This window comes from Schistocerca serialis, chromosome 2, assembly GCF_023864345.2.
Source record: "Schistocerca serialis cubense isolate TAMUIC-IGC-003099 chromosome 2, iqSchSeri2.2, whole genome shotgun sequence".
NCBI lineage: Eukaryota > Metazoa > Arthropoda > Insecta > Orthoptera > Acrididae > Schistocerca > Schistocerca serialis.
Window position 1 is genome coordinate 713,059,450 of NC_064639.1, and position 26,391 is coordinate 713,085,840.

Below are 26,391 nucleotides of genomic sequence, written 5' to 3' on the forward strand. Positions count from 1 at the left end.
ATATGTGTCAGAAAGTGCATACCACTCAAACCGGCGTGCAAGTTGGGTAGTACATATAGAGAGGTCTAAATGGGAATAGGTGTGAGATGTGCCCGAAAGAAAAGTAGGGGCGCCAGTATTGAGGGAGACAAGATTGAGCTGGTTGAAAAGGTCTGCTAACAGGGAGCCCCTCGGGCAGGATGCTGGAGAGCCCCAAAGGGGATGGTGGGCATTGAAGTCTCCAGTTAACAACATAAATGGTGCAGGTAGCTGAGCAATAATTTGCATCATGTCTTGGCTGCCCTGGTAACGGCAGATGACGATGGAGTGTAAACGGTACAAATGGAAAATGTGAAAGTGGGGAGAGTAATTCGGACGGCAACTGCCTGCAGGCCGGTGTGCAATGTGATGGGATCGTAGTAAATATCATCCCGGACCAGCAACATAACCCCTCCGTGAGCCGGAATACCTACCACAGGGGGTAGGTCAAAACGCACAGAGGTGTAGTGTGCCAAGGCAATTTGATCGCATGGGCATAGCTTCGTTTCCTGGAGTGGACGGTGCAAGCGGAGCAGCAACTTTAAGTCCTCTCGGTTGGAGCGAGAATGCTGCGAATATTCCAGTGAATAAGTGCCATCGTGAGAAGAAAAGGAAGATGAAAGAAGGGGTCACCTCGAAGGCCGCTGAGGGCCTGGCTTCGAGCGAGCACTGCCGCCGCTATCAGTAGGCGGACAGTCATCGTCCATTGGTTCTATAGGTTCATCGGCCATCTTGTTAAGATGGCCGGGAGGGGGAGCTTCCTCTGGAGGTGAACGGCCAGATGTTCGGCTAACAGCGGTGCGGCCAGGCGAAACGGATGATGGCCTGGGGCGGCAACCGCTGGGTGGCGCAGAAGGAGAACTGTGCTTCCTATGAGCCTTCTTGGCAGGTCGTTTAGCGGAAGTACTGGTCGATGGCTGGGAGTTCGAGGTACGTAGGAAGTCTGTACGGGACGGTTCCTTCTTGAGGGCCCGTGCATCTGACTTCCGGGTCTTCGTCTTGGCAGAAGCTGATGAAGGTGCTTGTGTCTGAGGGGTGACGGGAGGAAGAGGAGGTGTCGACCGCGCGATCTTAGCACTGGCCGAACGGACGACATGGTGCTGAAGGTCAGATCGCATGTCTGCGTCGCCACCTACCTGGTAGTCCAAGGAGAGGCGAGGACAGTACTGTATTTCCCCGCTGGGAGCAGCGTGGGCTTCCTACTAGCAAATAGCTTGTGAGCAGCCGAGGTGGACACTTTCTCTTTGACCCGAATTTATTGGATACAGCGTTCTTCCTTGTAGATGGGACAGTCGCGGGAGGATGCTGCATGGTCACCCTGACAGTTCACACGAGGAGACGGAGGTGGACAGTCACCCTCATGGGCATCCCTGCCACAAGTGACACATTTAGCCGCATTGGAACCAGACTGGCGAGTGTGATTAAAACGCTGACACTGGTAGCAGCGTGTAGGTGTCGGGACATAGGGGTGAACAGAAATAACCTCGTAGCCTGCTTTGATGCGCGACGGCAGCTGAACACTATCAAAGGTCAAGAAAAGTGTCCGGGTCGGTACAAGGTCATTGTTGACCTTTTTCATGACCCTATGGACAGCCGTCACACCCTGCTCAGCGAGGAAAGACTGAATCTCCTCGTCAGTCAATCCGTCGAGTGATCTAGTATATACCACACCACGAGACGAATTCAAAGTGCGGTGAGCCTCCACCCGGACAGGGAACGTGTACAGGAGTGTGGCCCGAAGCAGTTTTTGTGCCTGAAAGGCGCTCTCAGTTTCTAGTAACAAGGTACCATTACGCAACCTGGTACAAGACTTGACAGATCCGGCTATGGCATCTACGCCCTTCTGGATAACGAAAGGGTTGACAGAGGAAAAATCCTTTCCGTCCTCAGATCGAGAAACTACGAGGAACTGTGGGGCAGGTGGTAGTACTTTTGTCACTGGTGGCTGGTCAAGTTTCCGATTGTGGGCAGAAGTCGAGAGAGAAGAAGAAGAGAAATCCATTGCAGAGGAATCCCCCATGATTGCCAGCGTCTCCGATGGCGCGCTCCTTCCATGTGGGGACCATCTCAGAGGGCACTCCCGCCTTAGGTGAATGTTTACAGTTCAGGTCACACCTCCCGAGAAACAGACGGAGGGACCAATCGGCACTGTCAGCAGGTATCAGCTCAGGCAATCACCCCTCCCTGGACCTGGCCTTTACCAGGGGGTACATGCATGCCTTACTTGTCTACCCAGGGCGGGGAATTACGTGTTACCCCGTCACCGGCTACACGTGCGAATGCGTGGGTCAGCCTTCAGGCGCGCACAGGGAGGAAGGAAGAAGAGGAAAAAGAAGAGAGAGAGGGAGAGAGAGGACAGACTGTCTCAAACGCTGAGGCGAAGGAGGCGAGGCGAAGGAGGCGAGGCGAAGGAGGCGAGGCGAAGGAGGCGAGGCGAAGGAGGCGAGGCGAAGGAGGCGAGGCGAAGGAGGCGAGGCGAAGGAGGCGAGGCGAAGGAGGCGAGGCGAAGGAGGCGAGGCGAAGGAGGCGAGGCGAAGGAGGCGAGGCGAAGGAGGCGAGGCGAAGGAGGCGAGGCGAAGGAGGCGAGGCGAAGGAGGCGAGGCGAAGGAGGCGAGGCGAAGGAGGCGAGGCGAAGGAGGCGAGGCGAAGGAGGCGAGGCGAAGGAGGCGAGGCGAAGGAGGCGAGGCGAAGGAGGCGAGGCGAAGGAGGCGAGGCGAAGGAGGCGAGGCGAAGGAGGCAAGGAGTAAGTAAGACAAGGCAAGGAGTAAGTAAGACAAGGGAAGGAGTAAGTAAGACAAGGGAAGGAGTAAGTAAGACAAGGGAAGGAGTAAGTAAGACAAGGGAAGGAGTAAGTAAGACAAGGGAAGGAGTAAGTAAGACAAGGGAAGGAGTAAGTAAGACAAGGGAAGGAGTAAGTAAGACAAGGGAAGGAGTAAGTAAGACAAGGGAAGGAGTAAGTAAGACAAGGGAAGGAGTAAGTAAGACAGTGAGATGGAGAAGAACAAAGAAAGGAACCAACCAAAGGAAGGAAGAAACGAGAAGAAGTGAAAAACCAAAATGACCGCAAATATAGGTCGTGGAACCGTCCGTCTCTGGACGCAGGCGCTAAATACCCCCTTAAGTGGGAGGGACTCCTTTTAGTCGCTTCTTACGACAGGCAGGAATACCTCGGGCCTATTCTAACCCCCGGACCCGCAGGGGGGATGAGCTTTATTACTGGTGGATTGTATAAATTTTTTTCATTCAGTAATTGCTGGCACTTTCTAAGTGGTCTGCACTGGATGGAGCCAAAACCACACCTCCAGTGTCTTGCAAGGTGGGTGTCAATATGTCTGATGGAACAGGACTGATCATGTTCAAAACTAGAACAGTAATCTGCTGCAGTGCATTACTTATGTTGAAATAGCCAAAGTTCCCTAACACCTATGTGACCTACTTCTGTTACAGGGAGAGCCAATTTAAGCCTCTGGGCCTATACAGATATAGTGTGAGCTGAGACTGGTAACGTATTTAATACATCTCATGCTACAAAAGGTATTCCAGCCATTGGTAGTGGAGACAATGATATTAACATTGTCAAATACATTTTGACACCATATTACACTTGGCACAAGCTCTTCAGTGTAGTTAATAGCTGTGGACTTTTTGTTACACACTTAACAACTGCAAATACATTTGCACTCAGTAAACTGAAAATAGCTCCTCTATATAAACACAAGCTCAGTGAAGTTATTTTATCTGCTCACATGAGAGAACGGAACAGCAAACATTGGGTTGGTATAGTCAGACTGTAAAGTGAAAAGTTAGCAGCACTCACCATGGAAGGTAGTTGCCTTTCCTGGAAGAACACTACAGTGGTAGTGAAGGATGACTAAGAATCAGTTTCCCCTCTAGCAGTGTAGAACAGTGTGTAGAGATTTACTTAGATTCTGTTCATGTGGGTTTCTTGCATTAGTATTATTAATAACTCCACACTGTCTTCTAAGTAGTGTTAAAATACTTTGTGGAAAATAAACAGCTTTGGGAATGTCTGCACACAACATCATCAGTGATTCATAAGGTGAGCTGTGAAAGGGTTGGTGTTACTTTATGAAACACCCTGTAGTTGCTTTTTGTTATGTAGTGGGGTAGAGAGATCGGATACTTGCCTCCTTGCTTTTCAGTTAGAAGATCTGTGATGGAGGAAGTGCATGAGCATAATCCAGTGACCTACTCCCTTACTAGAGATGTCCTGCACTTCGAAGTGGTGTATGCATTTAATATTTGATCTTAATCTACTTCATTTAATAAAAAGAAATCAATCTTATACGATTAAAACACTATTTTTAATAACCAGCAATTTTTCATCCCCTGCAATACAACAGGAACTAATATTTATTCCAAGAGAATTGATGAATAGCATCTTTTTGTAGGTAATGTAACAGAATTTACTTTTATACTTTGAAATATTTTTTATTTTTGCTGCAAGCTGTGGTTTTTGAGACAATCAAGAAAAACAAAGTAATTTTAAGCAGTCCCCCCCCCCCCCCCCCCCCCCCACACACACACACGAACACGCCCAAGTCTGGATTTTTAGAATGAAGTGCATTTCACTCATCCCACTGCATCATACAAAAATTTATGACTACACAAATTTTTTCGACTACTTTGCCTTTGTTGACTGGAAAATACTGTTTATGTATGAATTACACATACTGATCTGCGTAACTTAGCTTTGACACTGTGATGAAGCAAGCTGGGATATTTATACTTCCCCTCTTGTTTTGCCGTCTGCCTATTTAAATTCGTTTTTCATTTTGACTAATTACTATTAACATATGTGAGATTAATCTGCATGTTCATAAAAGAGGAAGATTGGCCCTCAGTTTTAAAGAATTTAACACTAGATCTAATTTTGTGCTTAGTTTTATGTATGAAATTGATTTTCTACTTTATTTTGACTATTACTAGTTAGTGTCTTTTGTTATAGGGTGAAATCAGTAATTGTTTTGTAACTTAAATTCTATTGCTGACGTGTAAACAAATATAAATTCTGTACTAATTACAAACATTCGGAAGACGAAATACTAGTAATCTTAAAGTATCTATTTGGCTCTATTCGAAAATATGTTAGCAAAGTCAGCCCTTAGTTAATTACAAAGGAATTAACAGTTTTGTTTATGTAACTATATATGTTAATTTCATGATTTAAACAAATAATTTGGCTTAACTCTTGTAGTAGAAGAAACTGTTAAAAAGATGCAATTTTTCGATGTATTCAGTTAATTTAATGAGTTAAATTTCTGTATATTTAACTTCGAACAATGTGTAGTTTTGGCCCTTATTATTGTGAGGATATATAAGGGCCTGATTTTTGGTCACGGCCAAGTTTCAGACGTGAAACCTGTGTAGGTTAGAACAACAATGCTTCCACTTAACAGTGGAATAAGTGTTAAACAATGACGCCGTGTGTAAAAACAATGACAGTGTCTGCTCCATACGTACCTTTCTATGCTTCAAGAACTGTGAGCTTTGTGGTTAGGTTTTTACTGCTCGTAGATGTTCAATAGTAAACTATTGCAGCAGTATGTGGATGTTTGCCTGCAACCTATTAATGGGGCTTATTGAAAGTTAAACAATAGTGCACTGGCCAAATAACTGAATTACTGGAGGGGTTGTGAAAAGTGAAAGTAAAAGACTGTAAAATGCAAATGTGCATCAGTCGGCTACATCATTTAAAGTAGTCCGTGTTTGACTTCCACACCCCATTTTTCATCCAGTATAGCAACGCAGTATTTCAACAACGAGGACAACAAACGAAGAAATTAAAGTATGCAAACTGCTACAACTTCCATACCTAACTGCAAATTCCAAGAATTCTGATAGTTTAAAAATGTATTCCTTTTTTGCAGTACCTCAAAAAATTCTCCTTCAACCATAGAAATTTCATCTATTATTAGATGACGACATTTTCTCCACATCTGCTGAACCTGTGGGCGAGTAGCCAATTCAATACAGCGTTCTTTGGAAGCCTGACCACTTCCTATTCCTTAAAGAAAAAAGAAAAAAAAAATGTTAGTCTGCTGCACTATCTCAATGTGTAATTCTTTAATAAGCAGCAATTGTTCAATTATTAAACAAATACCAAATTATTATTAATGGTAAAACTTACGTAATAGAGAACTAATTTATTATGGAGATGTGCAGCAACACAGGTTACACTGTGGTAGTGACATTACTAACAGACAAATTTGGAAACATCTGCCATATCTGTCAATTTTTTTGAATTACAACTGAGCAGCAACAGAAAAAAAATGTACTTGTCAACTGAAACAAGCATTAGTTAAGCCAACAGCGGAACTACTACTAGCATTGATGCCTAAGTAAAAAATGGAAAGAAAATTAGACTAACAGAAAAGTTATTAGGACAGAAACGGAGTCAAAGTGTCTCACATCAATTGAAAAGAGGTGGATAGGCCATGAAGGGGCAGGTCGGCAAAATTCAACAATGCTTAATTTTTAAGATACAAAATGTTACACAGTTAGCTCTACACAAATTAAAAAAGAGCCATCATATTTATGAACTCAAGGCAACTATTTACTATCACAAGAATTTATTATATTAAAACTGTGTTTTAATTTTTCTTGTAATATAAGAAACACATTGCATACCATCTACATTTCCGGAAAAAAAAAAAAACTAACTTCATGTAGAATCTTATTGACTGTAATGTGTAATTTAGATTAAATGCAAAATTTTATAACTCTTCAATAATTTCGCTGAAGGTTGTATACCTGGAAGAATCCTGGAGATACTAAAAGATATCAGATAGATTATATAATGGTAAGACAGAGATTTAGGAACCAGGTTTTAAATTGTAAGACATTTCCAGGGGCAGATGTGGATTCTGACCACAATCTATTGGTAATAAACTGCAGATTGAAACTGAAGAAACTGCAAAAAGGTGGGAATTTAAGGAGATGGGACCTGGATAAACTGAAAGAACCAGAGGTTGTAGAGAGTTTCAGGGAGAGCATAAGGGAACAATTGACAGGAATGGGGGAAAGAAATACAGTAGAAGAAGAATGGGTAGCTCTGAGGGATGAAGTAGTGAAGGCAGCAGATGATCAAGTAGGTAAAAAGACGAGGGCTAATAGAAATCCTTGGGTAACAGAAGAAATATTGAATTTAATTGATGAAAGGAGAAAATATAAAAATGCAGTAAATGAAGCAGGCAAAAAGGAATACAAATGTCTCAAAAATGATATCGACAGGAAGTGCAAAATGGCTAAGCAGGGATGGCTCGAGGACAAATGTAAGGATGTAGAGGCTTGTCTCACTAGGGGAAAGATAGATACTGCCTACAGGAAAATTAAAGAGACCTTTGGAGAGAAGAGAACCACTTGTATGAATATAAAGAGCTCAGATGGCAACCCAGTTCTAAGCAAAGAAGGGAAGGCAGAAAGGTGGAAGGAGTATATAGAGGGTGTATACAAGGGCGATGTACTTGAGGACAATATTATGGAAATGGAAGAGGATGTAGATGAAGATGAAATGGGAGATACGATACTGCGTGAAGAGTTTGACAGAGCACTGAAAGACCTGAGTTGAAACAAGGCCCCCGGAGTAGACAACATTCCATTAGAACTACTGATGGCCTCGGGAGAGCCAGTCCTGACAAAACTCTACTATCTGATGAGCACGATGTATGAGACAGGCGAAATACCCTCAGACTTCAAGAAGAATATAATAATTCCAATCCCAAAGAAAGCAGGTGTTGACAGATGTGAAAATCACTGAACTATCAGTTTAATAAGTCACAGCTGCAAAATACTAACGTGAATTCTTTACAGATGAATGGAAAAACTGGTAGAAGCCGACCTCGGGGAAGATCAGTTTGGATTCCGTAGAAATGTTGGAACACGTGAGGCAATACTGACCTTACGACTTATCTTAGAAGAAAGATTAAGAAAAGGCAAACCTACGTTTCTAGCATTTGTAGACTTAGAGAAAGCTTTTGACAATGTTAACTGGAATACTATCTTTCAAATTCTGAAGGTGGCAGGGGTAAAATACAGGGAGTGAAAGGCTATTTACAACTTGTACAGAAACCAAATGGCAGTTATAAGACTCGAGGGGCATGAAAGGGAAGCAGTGGTTGGGAAAGGAGTGAGACACGGTTGTAGCCTTTCCCCGATGTTATTCAATCTGTATATTGAGCGAGCAGTAAAGGAAACAAAAGAAAAATTCGGAGTAGGTATTAAAATTCACGGAGAAGAAGTAAAAACTTTGAGGTTCGCCGATGACATTGTAATTCTGTCAGAGACAGCAAAGGACTTGGAAGAGCAGTTGAACGGAATGGACAGTGTCTTGAAAGGAGGATATAAGATGAACATCAACAAAAGCAAAACGAGGATAATGGAATGTAGTCAAATTAAGTCGGGTGATGCTGAGGGAATTAGATTAGGAAATGAGACACTTAGAGTAGTAAAGGAGTTTTGCTATTTAGGGAGTAAAATAACCGATGATGGTCGAAGCAGAGGGGATATAAAATGTAGACTGGCAATGGCAAAGAAAGCGTTTCTCAAGAAGAGAAACTTGTTAACATCGAGTATAGATTTAAATGTCAGGAAGTCGTTTCTGAAAGTATTTGTATGGAGTGTAGCCATGTATGGAAGTGAAACATGGACGATAACTAGTTTGGACAAGAAGAGAATAGAAGCTTTCGAAATGTGGTGCTACAGAAGAATGCTGAAGATAAGGTGGGTAGATCACGTAACTAATGAGGAGGTATTGAGTAGGATTGGGGAGAAGAGGAGTTTGTGGCACAACTTGTCTAGAAGAAGGGATCGGTTGGTAGGACATGTTTTGAGGCATCAAGGGATCACAAATTTAGCATTGGAGGGCAGCGTGGAGGGTAAAAATCGTAGAGGGAGACCAAGAGATGAATACACTAAGCAGATTCAGAAGGATGTAGGTTGCAGTAGGTACTGGGAGATGAAGAAGCTTGCACAGGATAGAGTAGCATGGAGAGCTGCATCAAACCAGTCTCAGGACTGAAGACAACAACAACAACAACAACAACAACAACAACAACATTTCTCTACTAAATTATTTCTTAATTTTGACCAAACAAGCCTGCAGATGGAGAAATTCTCTTAATGCATGCAGTGTTGGCAAGGCAAGAACTGAGGCACTAATTACGTAGTAGTAGGAAAGGGTTAGCGTTTTGAGTATATTAATCATGGGAATTTAAATTGAAATATTTGCCAAATCAAAAGAAATCACTAGGAACCCAATTTTACCCAGTATTTTCCTTAATAGCTTGGTTTTTCTCAACCCTGTCTCCATCATCATACAAGGTGATCACGTGGAGCCAGTGTAATAATTATATACTTCTCACATAAGCTACAAAATATCAATGACCATTCTGCTGAAGCTCATTTTCTGCTTATGGTAGCTTACTACTAAACTGGACTAGAATAGTACCTCTATGTTGAAAAAGGCAGCAATATTATTGACAACGTATTGCAAAGAATGCTATTTTTCATATTGGTAGGAAACATAGCGAGATACAGGACTTAGGGGCTGGGAGTAAAATCTTATCAGAATGAGACGAAATGGGATGAATAGAGAGCAAGCTGCATTTCAATTTAGGGTGTAACTTCTGAGAACCATAGTGCTTGTGGAGAATGAGTTGACGCATTTTGGGTCGAGACTGTTGAATGAAGACATTGCATGCAAGAACACACATACCACATATTTTTATGCAACTACAGTATGCTTATTGGATGTTTCATACAAAAACTACACGCGTCTTCAAATAATGGTCTGACTTGTTTGCACAAACAGATGTTACAATAAACTCACATTTTATCAGTAACAGAAAATGCTACTGTATTAAGACTTAACAAGTGTTATTTATTCCAGAAAAGAATTTTTAAGCGAGGTTGGATGAAAAATTGTGCACTTTCCAAAGGTTATGAATACACCATGCTTAACAAGTGTCCTACATACAGCAAACAGTTTATGATGATCAATACCACAATGAACAATAGGAAAAGAGAAGAATGAAAGAAAAATAGTCACAAAAAACAGTACACTAAAGCGAAGTCTGAATAATGTACTACTTTTACAATACTTCACCTGCAAATGAGTGCAATGTTACACCACCTATCTGACAGGCTGCCACACCTGTGCTAGCTGTGGCTACTGTAACATCTGGAGGTAATGCTCCTAGAATTCGCTGAAGTAGGTAGGACTTACCAGTACCAGCACTACCTGAAATTTACGGACATATGTTGCAGCAACTGGTTTTGGTGTACATGATAATTTCAATACTACACTCCAACTACATTCCAAATCAGCAATCTGTGGTACTAGTGATAAATCAGTAAGTATTTGGTCACAAACTGGCAAAGACATTTAAATTAACACACACTGAGCCAGCATTCATTCCATTATGTATTTTACCAAAACAAATACTCACCTTTAGTCCATTCAATCTGAATGTTCACAGAGTAACACTTTTAATTATTAAACAACAGGGATTTACAGGAATAATGCAAAAAACTGAAAAGGCGTATCAGCTCTTGGGAGTGTGGCTTAATAAGTTACTGATATACCTATCATTTACACAAAATACTGACACTCTGGCATCAAGTAATTTGAAACAGCGGAAGCTAATGATCAGTTTAAATAGACAGCCACAGGGCAAAAGTTTAACAGGAGTGTTCATCATTCACAAAATAAAATGAAAAGTGATTATTGACTCTGAAACTTACTGACATAGTAAGCTCATTTTTCAAACAGAATTTCTGCCAACATAAAAATTAGATGCATTCACAATCATTAATTTAACATGACCAAAATTCAACATATGATAAATATAATTTCATAATTTCATAATTTCATCATCTTTTTCATTACTTTATTCTCTTATTTGTGATGTTTACAAAGGATAAGACCATGAAATAATATTTTATATGGGGGAGTGAAATCAGAGTTAGGAGAAAAGGAGCTAGGACCATTAAACACAAAAGAGAAATAATTACAACACAGTGATATGGTAATTTGAGAGAGTAAATGTTTCACAACAGTGATACCTGCATTCGAGTTTCCAGAAATTTCATGAACAATTCAACAAAACGTTCAAGGTGTAATACATGTAGTACAAAAACTGGGCCCACATCACATATTTCAACAATGGAAGTAATTACACAGACACACAGAGGAAAGTATGTACTTGGAATAAACATCTCGGCTGACCCAAACAGCCACAGGTAGTGGCCGTGTGTGTGTCAGGTGAGCTAGCTTGCTTGTGTGTGTGTGTGTGTGTGTGTGTGTGTTTCTTTTTTTATGTAGGCTTTGGCTGAAAGCTTAATGCACAACAGTCTCTTCATTGTGGCAGCCTGCAATTCAATGCGTCATCTGGACAGTGACTAGCAATCTACCCTTTTTGTAATTGTCAATAAACATCTATGTTATTCTAGTTCACAGCTTATACTGATGATCTTCAAAGTCTGCTTTAACTGCCAGGAAGCGTGTTAGCACCTCTTCTGTCCTCAGATGTAACCAACTGCAGCATTGAGCATCTTTTCCTTACAAAGATTTTACAATGGTGAAGAGTGTGGAGATGTTATACAGACGTGAACTTCAATAGAAAAAACTCCTGAACCTTGAAGTATTACTCACAGGGGGATCTGTTTACATATGTTGAAATGTTAGTCATGTCCAAAAATCAAAGAGAATCAAACTGGTGAGGGGAAGTTCATACAGTCCCCTCATCGGCAAACTAAACTGGTAAATTTGCCATGCTGGTAGCCCCATCGTGTTTACACTTCAGAAGCATGGAAATAATGTTCACTCAAGTACTCTTACAAGTGTAGTGCTGTCACATTCTACACCTCTTTAGGCGTCACTGAAGAAATGGCGTGTTTAGAACAACAACACAAACAGCACATACAGCGTATTTCACCTTTGCAGCTCAGGACACTTTGCTGGCAGTATCCATAAAACTACTTTCCCCAGTGATGTCACTATTTTCCTCAGCAGTGGCTGTTGACTGATCATCTGCTGTTTCAGTAGCGGACGATAATGTCACCTTTTTGTTAGACTCTATGCCAATCAATTTTGTTCTATTTTCAGTTTCCTTGTCCATCACAGAATCTCTCCCCCCATTAGTAACCACACAATTTTTTGGTGAGTCACATAGCCTTTAAAGTCTTCTAATGTTACAACAGTAAATACTAAAATCAAAGCAATTAAATCAGAATGATTGCATAGTGTAGGGTTTAGCGTATTTGGCTAGTATCGCCCAAGTCCCAGGATCAATTTCCAAAAACCACTTCAAATTTTTCATGGTGGAAAGATCTGGCAGAGATTCCATTCAAGCTTATGAGGGCAACCACAGCAGCATTACAATGAAAGGTTTACACCAGCAAAGTGGCACACACGCTTCATTTATAAGTACTAAAAACATCAGCTGCTACTTCTTCAGGTTAGAGGGTGAGATGTTTAATGCGTTACAACTACAGATCTTATTCTTCACAAGACTCCTTATCATATGGTGGCAGTACATAGGGAACAATTTGCTTGCAGATTTTTGTCAGCGGAATAAAGGAGAATGTGGTTAGGGTTCCTTAATGTCAAAAATCTGCCTTTCCTTGTCTCTACTTTTTTTCTGTCCATTTCTACATGACAGTAGAATGTACAAAAATTTGTGTCCGATAATACATTGATCTATACAGACAATGAATTTACTGTGTGCATTTTTTTCTGCTTGGAGGCAGATACTTGAATCCTGTCCACTATGCTGATATTTTTGCTGCTAATAAACAAACATCACGTCACCTTGCCTGGTGCAAGACTTTCAATGAAACATTTCTTTGGTGACGTGTGTGCCAAATGTGCTGTTTTAATTTTCAAGCAACATTTCAGTTGACTCAAGGCTGATTAGGCATCCTTCAAGGCCTTTCCACCATAAAAACATTGAAGTGCACACCATAAGAAGCCTCAAGCTCTAGCTGCTGCTGTGAGTTATTTGGAGTTGCGTATAAGTTAAAGCTGGGAAACTGTTCACTGTTGCAGTAATGCCCAGACGTGTGAACAATAACAGGCAGACCATAAAAAGTGTTGTAGAAAGGTCAGAGGGGCGGAGGAGAGTAATGATTAGTCTTAAACTTTTTAAGAATGGCAGGGATGGTTCCCTTTGGGGAACACCTCCAACATGTAATTATGATAAAAACTGTTCACTGTGCTGTGTATATGAACAAAGGCTGAGCAAATGCTAATGGGTTCTGCTGAAGCGGCTATGAAGAGGGCCTAAGCACAAAGCAGAACATATTAAGTGGAGACTACCGTCAATTATGTGCATTGCTACTTAAGCTGCTAATGGGATATTCTTACTATATGAATTCATATTTTATTTCATTAAGGACTGCTATTCAGTAAGAAGCTGTATCAACCAGTTATTTGAAATATAAATTTCAAGTGTAGCATAAATTATTACTGTGATTTCCGTGATCTTTTATGTTTAATAATCTTCAATTGACATTACACATCTGACCTTAAACCATTTGATCACAGAGTCACCAGTATATTGGCTTGACTAGTCACTACAACATCAGAGTGTAAAGCACGTAGTGTACAGCTTGACTGAGATATCTACGAGCCAAGTTCTTAACCAACAGTTTTATACATTAACCCAAGGAAAGTTAAGTCGCAAATGGGGTCTCTCTTATCCAGTATGTGGACTTCAATTTATTTTGTTCTGAATTTACAAATAGAACCGGTGATCCAGATCCTGAAAGTCTAGGCAGTTTTGCATAGAGGCTTCAGGCTTAAAGAAATTCAGCAGCAGCAGCAGCAGCAGTAGTATACTAAGTTGATATTGATTTGAAGCAGTGCAAAAGGGAAGAAGACAATAACTTGAGGGAGTGCTGAATTCTGTGACATTGGCTTCAGAAGCAGAGACCCAACACTGCAGACATCAGCTATTGCTTCAGTCACGGCTCCAGCTACAAGAGCTTCACTATCAGCATCAGCAGCATCTGCACTTTTTGGTGACAACAGCACAGCAGAGGCAGACATCATGACGAAAAAGGAAAGTATTGGCAACAAAACTGTCAATGTGTTTAGTTTTGTAGGCCTACCATCAGGAACGGATGATATCCTGTTCAGTCACTGAGACTAGTGTTTTGGAGAATAATAGTCAACTGGATAGCCCAAAGTCAGAGTGGGAAAGTTTAGATTTGGAAAATCCAGTTACTATGATGTTGGCAGATGATGGAGGCTTTATAGTTTAGTATGGGGGAAATGAAAATTGACCATTCAAATGAAATCTCAACAGTTAAAAATTATCAGTTGTTAAAACTGAGCTAAATTTAAAAATAAATGACAAACATTATTTAAAAAGTTAGCTAAAAGGTGAAGTTTGGAAAATTAACACTGCTGTATAGGATATGACTGAAGGAAGGTATTTGAGATTAGAAATGAAATGGACAAAATTACACACAAAGTAGGCTGTGCCACATGGATGAAAAAATCAATTATGTTAAAAAGTCATTGATCTAAACATAGAAAAGATGCATGATGAATTGAGGAGTTGCGTAGGCAACTGTTTGCTGAGGCAGAATGCAATTGTGGGGGAAACACAAGTAGCACTACAGAATGTGTGTGAAAAAACTGTAGTCTGCAATAGGGTCATTGGAAAAAGTCAGCAGGGTCTGGAGGATGTGCTTGAAATTAGCTGGGTTAGTGTCAGGTCAGGCCACCACTGTAATACATGTGCCATGAAGTGGGCCGGGAGCTTCAAAATGTTTCGCTAACAATGGAAAGTACCATTCAATAAATTTTCTTGTAGCTTGTACAGGTAGTTTCACACTGGGAATGTCTGATGCAACAAAAATAAAACCTAGTGAAAAGACAGTAGGAGACACACAATCATGGGTAAATTTGCTGGATGATTTGTTTACCAGTTGCAAGGTATTTGAAAGACTGGAGATTGCCTCAGTCAAAATCACGATATCATAAGGGTATGAGGGAATTTAAAAAGGCCAAGACAGGTAGGAGTGATGAAGCAGGGCTGAAGAAATTCATTGATGAATAATTGGAAGGAAATAATGAGGCTGAAGATGGAGTGACAGACGAGATGAAAGCATTGGAAGTGAAGGAAAGTTGAAGAGAGAGAGAAAACGATCCATTAAGAGGAAAATGTTTGGAGAGAGAAGCAGTTAAAAAAATTTCAACCAATAATAGAGGCCGACATTTGTGACAAAGATATATGCGCTTCTGGATTCAGATAGTAACATGTCAACAGAGTCAGAAGTGCTTATAATCCAACATAGAGAAAAAGATGTAGTAATATTTATCACTGGTGTCAAAATCAGAATTGCCACTGGTAGACTGAGTAGGCAAATAAAAAATGAGAAGTTTGAATTTAAGTGTGACAGTTAATGGTCTGATACAAGGTGTTTCATAGTGAAGAGATTAATTAAAGAAGTAGTAATAGGTAAGAATTTTTTATGAAAATGTGGGTCATCACTTAACTGCCATGAAAAGTGCTTTGCGTTTGAGATAAAAAAACACGAGGCATAAAGTAAAATTTGAAGATATGTTAACAAGGGAACAACATGTATCCCACACTGAAAAGATTGGCAGCTTGCATAGACAGAAGATGTTTTCAATCATTGAGGAGGGAGAACTGAGCATTTTGTTGCACCATAATGGAGATGTCTCCTCATGCAAACCTGTAAGGGTGCCTGGGAGTGAGTATTCAATTTAGGTGAGAGTGCATGAACTCATTAAGCTAAAGGCATATCCAATTGCAACTGCCAATAGGGAAGCTGAAAAGGCCAGGCTAGAAGAGAATGCAATGCTATGTTGTACAGCCGTGCAGAAATGATTACTGTAACCCTGTTGTCATAGTAAAGAAGAAGGATAACACTGTAAGAATAGTCTTTGACATGTGCAAATTGAATACGATCACTGTCAGAGAACAGAAACAACCAGGAAATGTGGTAGAACAGCTGCAAAATTTCCACAATGTAGAACTAATGTTGAGCGTAAACTTTATGTCAGGCTTCTAGCAGGTCACATCAGCAGAAGAAAGAAGATACTCAGCCTTTTCGTTTGAAGACCAAAGCTATAGGTTCAAGGTTATACCATTAAGGTTGACTATCTTAGTTGAGGTATTTGTTAGGGCACACTGCCAAATGTTAGGAACTGAACTTAGTGCAAGTTGGTTGTATATGCCGACAACATATTAATTGCAACTAGTTCACGGCATAGACACTGTAGCAGGAGTTGCTTATGGCTTTGAGGCATGGGGGCATGACACTCAAGTGTCTACATTAAGTGTGTCATAGCAGAAAGTATTCCACGCACACACTTATAAATGAAGCAGTACACGGTTATTAGTATATCAAATTAATTTAATGTATTAACTTTGTTGACAGTATTTGACTGAAAATGCAATAAACATACATCCTTTGCTGCATATAAGATGGTAGTCCATAAAGTAAGTTCCGTTTCTATTTCTATCCACGGCAGCGCTACAATCACATTTCCGAATAGGCGTGGCAGTTACTCTGACTCAAGGAGAAGACTTGTATGCCATTTTCAGATTGCTGCTGCTGGCTTGTGCTTTGTAGAGCTTCTTTATAATGTCAGCCGTAATTGAAAATGCCGCCGTGTGTGAAATCAGATCTGCGATTCGTTTTCTAAATGCAAAGAAAGTTAAACCAAAGGAAATTCATCGGCAAATCTGAAGGTTTACGAGCAAAATTCTATGAGTGATTCAAAGGTTAGAAGATGGGCCAGACTGTTCAATGAAGGACGTGATCAAGTGCACGATGAAGAATGAAGTGGACACCCGTCTGTGGTTACTGATTAACTGGTTCACACAATTGAAGAGAAGATTAAGCACAACCGAAAGTTTACACTTAGTGCCCTTGCTATCGAAGTTCTGCAAATCTCACAATTACTGATTCATAAAATTATTACTGAAAAACTGAAATTTCGAAAACTTTGCTCACATCGGGTACCCAAAATTCTTATTGAACACAAAAAACAACGGCTGGGCAGTGCACTTCAGTTTCCGACACGCTACAATGAAGAAGACAATGGTTTTCTTTCTCTGATGGTCAAATGGGATGAAACTTGGGTATCGTATGACACCCCTGAAACAAAATGGCAATCAACGGAATGGAGGCACACTTCATCCCCAATGATGGTTAAGCCTAAGCAAATATTGACACCTTGGAAAGTCATGTGCACAGTTTTTTGGGACAGAAAAGGCATTTTGCTGATGCATTTCTTACCATGAGGCCAAACAATAAGTACACATGGTTACTGCGAGACCAAGAAATTGTGCCATGCAATACAGAACAAGCACAGAGGATTATTGTCAAAAGATGGTGTTTTTTTCCACAATAATGCCTGACCTCACAAAGCAAATGTGAAAACAACTCTTATGGGAATTTCACTGGAAGGCGTTTGATCATCTGCCGTACAGCCCTGACCTCACTTCTAGTGACCATCTCTTCTTACACCTGAAATCTGTCCTTGGTGGTCAACACTTCAACAATGATGAGCTGAAAGAACACGTTACCACAGGGTTGAATACACAGGCGGCAGCCTTCTGTGAAGAAGGCATACAAAAACTTGTGCCACTCTATGACAAGTGCCTACAAAATTTTCGAAGCTATGTAGAAAAGTAGTTTAACAGTTGTAGATTTTTGTACAATAAATATTTTTTCTGTATCTGTACACATTTTTTTTATACAACCAAACAGAACTTTGTGGACATACCTCTTATCACAGCTCTATGTTTAGAGGAATAACAAATAGTGTCGGTATGCACAGTATCAAATAACATGTCATGTAACATATGTAAATTAATTGTAAAATTGTTAGTGTAGGAATCATGGTCCAGTTCCACAATTCCATTTCCATTCCATTTCAACTGCACATGGTGTGGTAAAGTGCTGAAGAAATACGTTATGTCATGAGGAGCTACTTGAAATCCCACTGGTTAAAATTTGGTGATGCGGTGTATATGGTGGTGGGAGATGCTCTTGAAAGCTACTGAAATGCAAGCACAAAAATTCCATTTCAGCCTTGAAAGAAAGAGAGAGAGAGAGAGAGAGAGAGAGAGAGAGAGAGAGAGAGAGAGAGAGGGGGGGGGGGGGGGTGTTACTGCCAGACACCACACTTGCTAGGTGGTAGCCTTTAAATCGGCCGAGGTCCGTTAGTATATGTCGGACCTGCATGTCGCCACTATCAGCGATTGCAGACCGAGCGCCGCCACACGGCAGGTCTAATCTAGAGAGACTCCCTAGCACTCGCCCCAGTTGTACAGCTGACTTTGCTAGCGATGGTTCACTGACTACAGACGCTCTCATTTGTATAGACGAGTGTAGCATAGCCTTCAGCTACGTCATTTGCTACGACCTAGCAAGGTGCCATATTCAGTTACTATTGATATTGATATTGTGAATCATGTACAGTCATGAGCGACTTTATCATAAATGGATTAAAGTTAAGTATGAAACTAGCTACGTCCGCTTTCTGAATTCTAATTCCTTATGTTCCAGACCTCACGTCAGTATAGTTCTTTCCTCCTCACACCAACATGTGCTTTTCGGCCTCCTCTAGTAACACGGTGTTGGCTCTTCTGCCACCACTACAGAGAGAGAGAGAGAGAGAGAGAGAGAGAGAGAGAGAGAGAGAGAGAGAGAGAGAGAGGGGGGGGGGGGGGGATGATTCTTTTTATTATTTTTTATAATGTGAGTGGATGTTCAGTTACAACCGTAGAAGACTTGTCTTTTTGTGATCAGGACTGCAGTCAAGCAACATATTCTGAACAGAGACTTGCTTCAGCGACTTCACCTGCTGGAGCATGGGACTGTATTTCATCATACGTGGACTTTGGTTAATACATCTGAGAATGGAAATGAGCGTATGGTGTCAGTGGCTGGGAGGCCCCTTACAGGACAGGTCCAGCTGCCTTGGTGCAGGTCTTATTACATTTGACCCCACATTGGGCGACCTGCACACCAGATGGGGATGAAATGATGATGAAGACAACACAACACCCAGTCCCTGAGCGGAGAAAATCCCTGACCCAGCCGGGAATCAAACCCGGGCCCCTTAGGACGGCAGTCTGTCACGCTGACCATTCAGCTATCGAGTGGACATCAGAGAATGGGGTTACAAGAACTGGTGTAAAAACATATTTAATAATTGAAAGTATTAATTGAGTCTACCATTACTTGTGTGCTGCTAGTTAAGTCACAAACGGGAATTATTACTAGATGAACTCATATTTCATTTTGTTAATGACCACTATTCAGTAAAAAGCTGTATCTTGCTGAATAAACCAGTTATTTACAATACAGGGAGAGTCAAAAGTCCTTGGACACCTTCATAAGTTGGAAGATTAAAGGGAAAATTGAAATGTGATGATGGGAACATAGGTTTGACTTAGGGTCGCAACTTCTGGAGTTAATGTCGTTCATGGCTGCCATCTTGAAATCCGCCATTTTGGATTCAATTCATTTTTTTTTTATGGGAAGGGGGGTGTATTACACATCAAACAACACTCACTTGAGCTCTGGAATTGACTGGTGTAATTTATTTTTGTCTAACTTGTACAGTTTATAAGTTATTAATTTTCAAAGTTACCTTGATACCGACTCACGTCTCTCTTTGTTCCAGGTGATCTAAAATGGGTCTGACACATGAATAGAAATTTGAAATCATCATTTTATCAGGGGAACGCTGCTATCGAACAATAGCAGCTGACTACAACTGACGGCACCCAGACAGAGAACCGGTATCGCACAACACGGTGGCTCATGTGATCACCAAATTCCAGGAGATGGGCTCTGTTCATGATAGGGCACGTAGTGGGCGACCAAGGACTGCCACCAATGAGGAAACTGCAACTGCGGTTGTTGCATTGCTTGTGAAAAGTTCTAAACGAAGTACCCGTCGTGTGGCCCCAGCATATGGAATAAGCCAAACCTCCATTGACCAGATATTGCACACCAATAAGTGGCATCCTTACAAGTTGCAGGTGCAATATCGACTCAGGATGACCCTGATCGCCGGTTGAAGTTCTGCCTGTGGGCTACTGAACAACACGAACTGGATCCTTCGTTTGCCAAGTGCATACTGTTCAGCGAATAGGCGTATTTCACTTTGAACAAGGAGGTTAATCGACATAATTGTTGATACTGGCGTGACGCAAATCTGAACTAGGTTGCCCAAATTCGAGAACATAGTCCAGCAAAGGTGATAGTGTGGTGTGGCATATGGAACACCCGCATCATTGGGCCATTTTTCATTTACAACACCTTAACTGCACCACAGTATCTGACGCTGCTGCAGGACCTTGTGTTCCCTCCCACAACATTTTCCCATCTTATTTTCAGCACAATGGAGCCCCTCCACACTATGGCATTGGTGTCTGAATGGTTGGAGAAACAACTGCCGGGGAAGTGGATTGGTCGCTGAGGTCCTGTGGAGTGGCCGCCCAGATCTCCTGACTTAACGCCCCTTGATTTTTATCTATGGGGACATCTTAAGAAGATAGTGTATGCTAAGAGCATCCGTGATTTGAGACACCTGGAGAAACGCATACAACATGCCTGTGACCAAATTGCTGGAGACACTCTCCTCCGTGTGCAGTCAGAGTGGTTGCGGCGACTACAGTTGTTCATTGCACGGGATGGACAACAACACATAGAACATGTGTTGTAGCAGTCGGTATGAAGGTAATTTCCCAACTTTGAACATTAATAACGTCTAATTGTACAAGATAGACAAAAACAAACTGGTGTAAAAACATATTTAATAATTGAAAGTATTAATTGAGTCTACCATTACTTGTGTGCTGCTAGTTAAGTCACAAACGGGAATTATTACTAGATGAACTCATATTTCATTTTGTTAATGACCACTATTCAGTAAAAAGCTGTATCTTGCTGAATAAACCAGTTATTTACAATACAGGGAGAGTCAAAAGTCCTTGGACACCTTCATAAGTTGGAAGATTAAAGGGAAAATTGAAATGTGATGATGGGAACATAGGTTTGACTTAGGGTCGCAACTTCTGGAGTTAATGTCGTTCATGGCTGCCATCTTGAAATCCGCCATTTTGGATTCAATTCATTTTTTTTTTTATGGGAAGGGGGGTGTATTACACATCAAACAACACTCACTTGAGCTCTGGAATTGACTGGTGTAATTTATTTTTGTCTAACTTGTACAGTTTATAAGTTATTAATTTTCAAAGTTACCTTGATACCGACTCATGTCTCTCTTTGTTCCAGGTGATCTAAAATGGGTCTGACACATGAATAGAAATTTGAAATCATCATTTTATCAGGGGAACGCTGCTATCGAACAATAGCAGCTGACTACAACTGACGGCACCCAGACAGAGAACCGGTATCGCACAACACGGTGGCTCATGTGATCACCAAATTCCAGGAGATGGGCTCTGTTCATGATAGGGCACGTAGTGGGCGACCAAGGACTGCCACCAATGAGGAAACTGCAACTGCGGTTGTTGCATTGCTTGTGAAAATTTCTAAACGAAGTACCCGTCGTGTGGCCCCAGCATATGGAATAAGCCAAACCTCCATTGACCAGATATTGCACACCAATAAGTGGCATCCTTACAAGTTGCAGGTGCAATATCGACTCAGGATGACCCTGATCGCCGGTTGAAGTTCTGCCTGTGGGCTACTGAACAACACGAACTGGATCCTTCGTTTGCCAAGTGCATACTGTTCAGCGAATAGGCGTATTTCACTTTGAACAAGGAGGTTAATCGACATAATTGTTGATACTGGCGTGACGCAAATCTGAACTAGGTTGCCCAAATTCGAGAACATAGTCCAGCAAAGGTGATAGTGTGGTGTGGCATATGGAACACCCGCATCATTGGGCCATTTTTCATTTACAACACCTTAACTGCACCACAGTATCTGACGCTGCTGCAGGACCTTGTGTTCCCTCCCACAACATTTTCCCATCTTATTTTCAGCACAATGGAGCCCCTCCACACTATGGCATTGGTGTCTGAATGGTTGGAGAAACAACTGCCGGGGAAGTGGATTGGTCGCTGAGGTCCTGTGGAGTGGCCGCCCAGATCTCCTGACTTAACGCCCCTTGATTTTTATCTATGGGGACATCTTAAGAAGATAGTGTATGCTAAGAGCATCCGTGATTTGAGACACCTGGAGAAACGCATACAACATGCCTGTGACCAAATTGCTGGAGACACTCTCCTCCGTGTGCAGTCAGAGTGGTTGCGGCGACTACAGTTGTTCATTGCACGGGATGGACAACAACACATAGAACATGTGTTGTAGCAGTCGGTATGAAGGTAATTTCCCAACTTTGAACATTAATAACGTCTAATTGTACAAGATAGACAAAAACAAATTACACCACTCAATTCCAGAGCTCAAGCGAGTGTTATCTGATGTGTCATACACCCCCTTCCCATTTAAAAAAAATGAATTGAATCCAAAATGGCGGATTTCAAGATGGCGGCCATGAATGACATTCACTCCAAAAGTTGCGGCTCCACATCAAACCTATGTTTCAATCATCACATTTCAATTTCCCCTTTAATCTTCCAACTTATGAAGATGTCCATTGACTCACCCTGTATAAATCTCGAGTGTAGCATACATTACTACTGTGATTTGCATGATCTTTTATGTTTAATAATCTTTAACTCACATTACATGTCTGTTCTCAGACCATTTGACCACAGGATCAGGAGTGTAGTGGACTGACAGATCACTACCGTATCAGGATTGAAAGCAGACTGTGTACGGCTCGACCCTGAGACATTTACAAGCCAAGCTTCTAACAAACAGTCATACATTAACCCAAGGAAGGTGGGTTGGGTTGATTTGGGGGGAAGAGACCAAACAGTGAGGTCATCTGTCTCATCAGATTAGGGAAGAATTCTCTGCCCAAACTCTTTGCCTTTACAAATGTCTGCTTGTGTCTGTATGTGCGGATGGATGTGTGTGTGTGTGTGTGTGTGTGTGTGTGTGTGTGTGTGTGGCGCGCGCGCGCGCGCGCGCGCGTGCGTACCCGTCTTTTTTCCCCCCTAAGGTAAGTCTTTCCGCTCCCGGGATTGGAATGACTCCTTACCCTCTCCCTTAAAACCCACATCCTTTCGTCTTTCCCTCTCCTTCCCTCTTTCCTGATGAGGCAACAGTTTGTTGCGAAAGCTTGAATTTTGTGTGTATGTTTGTGTTTGTTTGTGTGTCTGTCGACCTGCCAGTACTTTCATTTGGTAAGTCACATCATCTTTGTTTTTATATATATAAAAAGATGATGTGACTTACCAAACGAAAGCGCTGGCAGGTTGATAGACACACAAACACTAACATACACACAAAATTCAAATTTTCACAACCAACGGTTGCTTCATCAGGAAAGAGGGAAGGTGAGGGAAAGACGAAAGGATGTGGGTTTTAAGGGAAAGGGTACGGAGTCATTCCAATCCCGGGAGCTGAAAGACTTACACCTTAGGGGGAAAAAAGGACAGGTATACACTCGCGCGCGCGCGCGCGCACGCACGCACACACACACGCACACACGCACGCACGCACGCACGCACGCACAAGCAGACATTTCATATTTTTCCCACGTGGAATGTTTCCCTCTATTATATTCCTGTTGTAATCAGTATGTTGCTGTCTTTCTCCATCCTTTTCTACTGCGTCAAACATGTGTGTATTGTATAAATAACCTACAAATACATCAGCAGTCTGGTACCATGTTTGTGTTGTAAAGAATGTACAGAATGAAAGAAAGAGCGGGCAAAACCCAGTAATGGCACATAACACTCTCTTCTTGAACAGCAATTAATAGAATGACCAAGCCTAGCACCCATCTCAAACAGATCAGTTCTAAGTTTCACTTATTCCCATTGCACCAGATGGATTTAGTATTTAACCCACAGCATAGTCAAAAAGTCTGGTGATCACATAACTTTACGCTGCCACATCCCTTGCCAACTGAATACTGACAATGGAAGGTGCTTCCACAACCAGGGACTGAACCAACCCCAAAAACCAGCTTAAGCATTACTACATTACATGTTGAAGAATAGCCAACAGCATAAATTCTGCAGCTATAACCCTGAACGGTACTTCCATAAATAAAAGTTATGGTAATAACACATCCAAAATTGTATTATAAACGGTGGCATAACTGGGTTTCATGCACTGCCTGTTCCTGAAAACTGACCTGTAAAAAATATGTTTTGGCCCTTAAGAGCTGCTTCTAACACATGCTTTTGCTCATCTGTTAAAGGACAGGGGTCTAAACCTGAGGCTATCCGAATTTTCTTGGTGCCCTAAAAAAAAATAAAAAAAATAAAATAAAACAGAGTACTACTAGCAAAAACAATATCTCTGGTGCAGTTTGTGTAATATCGTCTTAACATGTTTTACAGCACATTTTAACCATGTGTCTTACTTCCTAGACATTTTATAATCCTTACAGTGTGACTGTATATTAGAAATATATTCAGCAATAATGCATTTCTCTTCAAATGATACTAACCATTACTTGCATTGTTTGCAATGGCCTCTTCTTCCCAGTTGGTGGTGTAGTTACAGTATTCGGTAAGCTTACTTTTGCCTTTGCTTTATTTACCTCTTGCAGAGTAACTGGACTTATTTCTTGAATTATTTTATCTTTTGCAGACAGTAACCTAGATTTAATGGGAACCTTGGTAGAAGCAGTATCTGCACTTAATTTTATAAATACGGTCTTCAGGAACGTCAGAAGGTTTACCGGTGGTGCATTTGAAATCAATAAAATTAATTTTTGAAGTTGAAAATTTATCGATGCTTTCCCTTCTGCCATAAATTTTTTGTGAACTGTTATCCCTTTCAATTGGAACCTGTTGTTAACAGAAGTTCCTTTTTCTGTCAGGATTTCAAGAAATATTTCCCTGAACTCATTTCTGATGAGCCTTAAAATGACATTCTTAAGAGCAGATTTTCTCACAACACAATTCTGTGAATTCAGCCATTCCAGCGTAACTGAACAAGACAGTGTAGGGCACTCCGCGGCATTTGTCATGTTGCTTTGTAAATCTGGAACAACTGTACATAACTTCTTAGTAGAAAAACAACAGAATGATTAAAAATTTGAAATCTGATCTTAACTTATATAAAGTGCTATACTCACCAGTAACAGAAACAAGACTAAATAAACATTTTTACAACAGACGCAGAAAGATCCACTTCTTTGGAACTAGGCATTTTCATTTGATAGTGAAGATGAATTGGAGAAAGAAAGGCAAAAATATTTGGCAGATATACAATGTCATTGCGTAAGTATGGATTTGAATCACTGTCCTCCCAAATACGAGTCCAGATACTTACCACCACACCACCTCACTTGGTCCCAAGAGGCAACTTTGTACAAGATATAAACATAGCACACAAAATTTTGCATGAGAGCTATAATTTTAGTTCTGGTAGGCCAGTCTTGGACTGACTGGTGGTCTAAGAGTTGCATTTTTGATTAATAAACAAAATGTCTTCTGTCCCAGGTTCGAAGCCCACCACCACTTAAATTTTGAATAAAAGTTATCAGCAATGGTGGCCAAAGACTTCTGGAATAAGAAGTCACTCCCATTCTACCAACAGCCTTTGTCAAACAGGGCAGAGGAGGGGACAGAGGTTCAGGGCACATCCTTGCCCTTGGGGTGGTAAATCGCCCCTGAAAGCTGAAGAATCAGCAATGACAATGGCATTACGATGCAGAATAAAATAGAAACCACTGCAATAAATACAAAACGTGTAGCCATAGGACATGTGGCCTGTAATTGAGGAAGTGTCATGATCTCTGCACGGGCAAAACATTCTGGACTAGTCGTCCATTTGGAGCTTTGGGAGGGGACTGCCATTGAATAATCAATGAAAGGAAAAGGATAATGTTCTATGAGTCAGGGCATAGAATGTCAGAAGTTTGAATATGGTAGGAAAACTAGAAAATGTGAAAAGGAAATTCTAAGGCTCAATATAAATATAGTGGGTGTCAGTGAAGTGAAATATAAAGACAACAGGGATTTCTGGCCAGATGAGTACAAAGTATCATCGACAGCAGTATAAAATATTACAATGCAGCGCCGGCCACTGCATACCGAACTTCATGCGTGCAGTGTGTGTGACTCACCCGGGGCCAAGGCCTGGCTTCTCACTCAGATTTGCTTAGTCCTCTTCTAAAATATCCAGAATAGTGCGAATTTCATTTAGCATTGCAGTGTGGCATTTTTCAGTCAGCACAACTGAGTTCAGCAGGACTGTGATGTCAGCACAGCTTATCCTTCAGTGTTT

The 26,391-nt window shown here is 41.3% G+C and overlaps 1 protein-coding gene across 3 annotated transcripts in view; it reads right to left on the reverse strand.

Moving 5' to 3' along the window:
• LOC126457895 (ATP-dependent DNA helicase PIF1) overlaps nucleotides 1–26,391 on the reverse strand; it is a 100,842-nt gene that overhangs the window by 41,219 nt on the left and 33,232 nt on the right. For all 3 annotated transcript variants that reach the window (XM_050094567.1, XM_050094566.1, XM_050094565.1), the window contains exons 3-6: nucleotides 24,605–25,152; nucleotides 24,287–24,395; nucleotides 10,145–10,279; nucleotides 5,913–6,046 (exon numbers count right to left, since the gene is read on the reverse strand). In XM_050094567.1, the coding sequence (XP_049950524.1) occupies nucleotides 5,913–6,046; nucleotides 10,145–10,279; nucleotides 24,287–24,395; nucleotides 24,605–25,129 (903 nt within the window). In that variant the 5' untranslated portion in view covers nucleotides 25,130–25,152. The remainder of the gene's footprint in view (nucleotides 1–5,912; nucleotides 6,047–10,144; nucleotides 10,280–24,286; nucleotides 24,396–24,604; nucleotides 25,153–26,391) is intronic.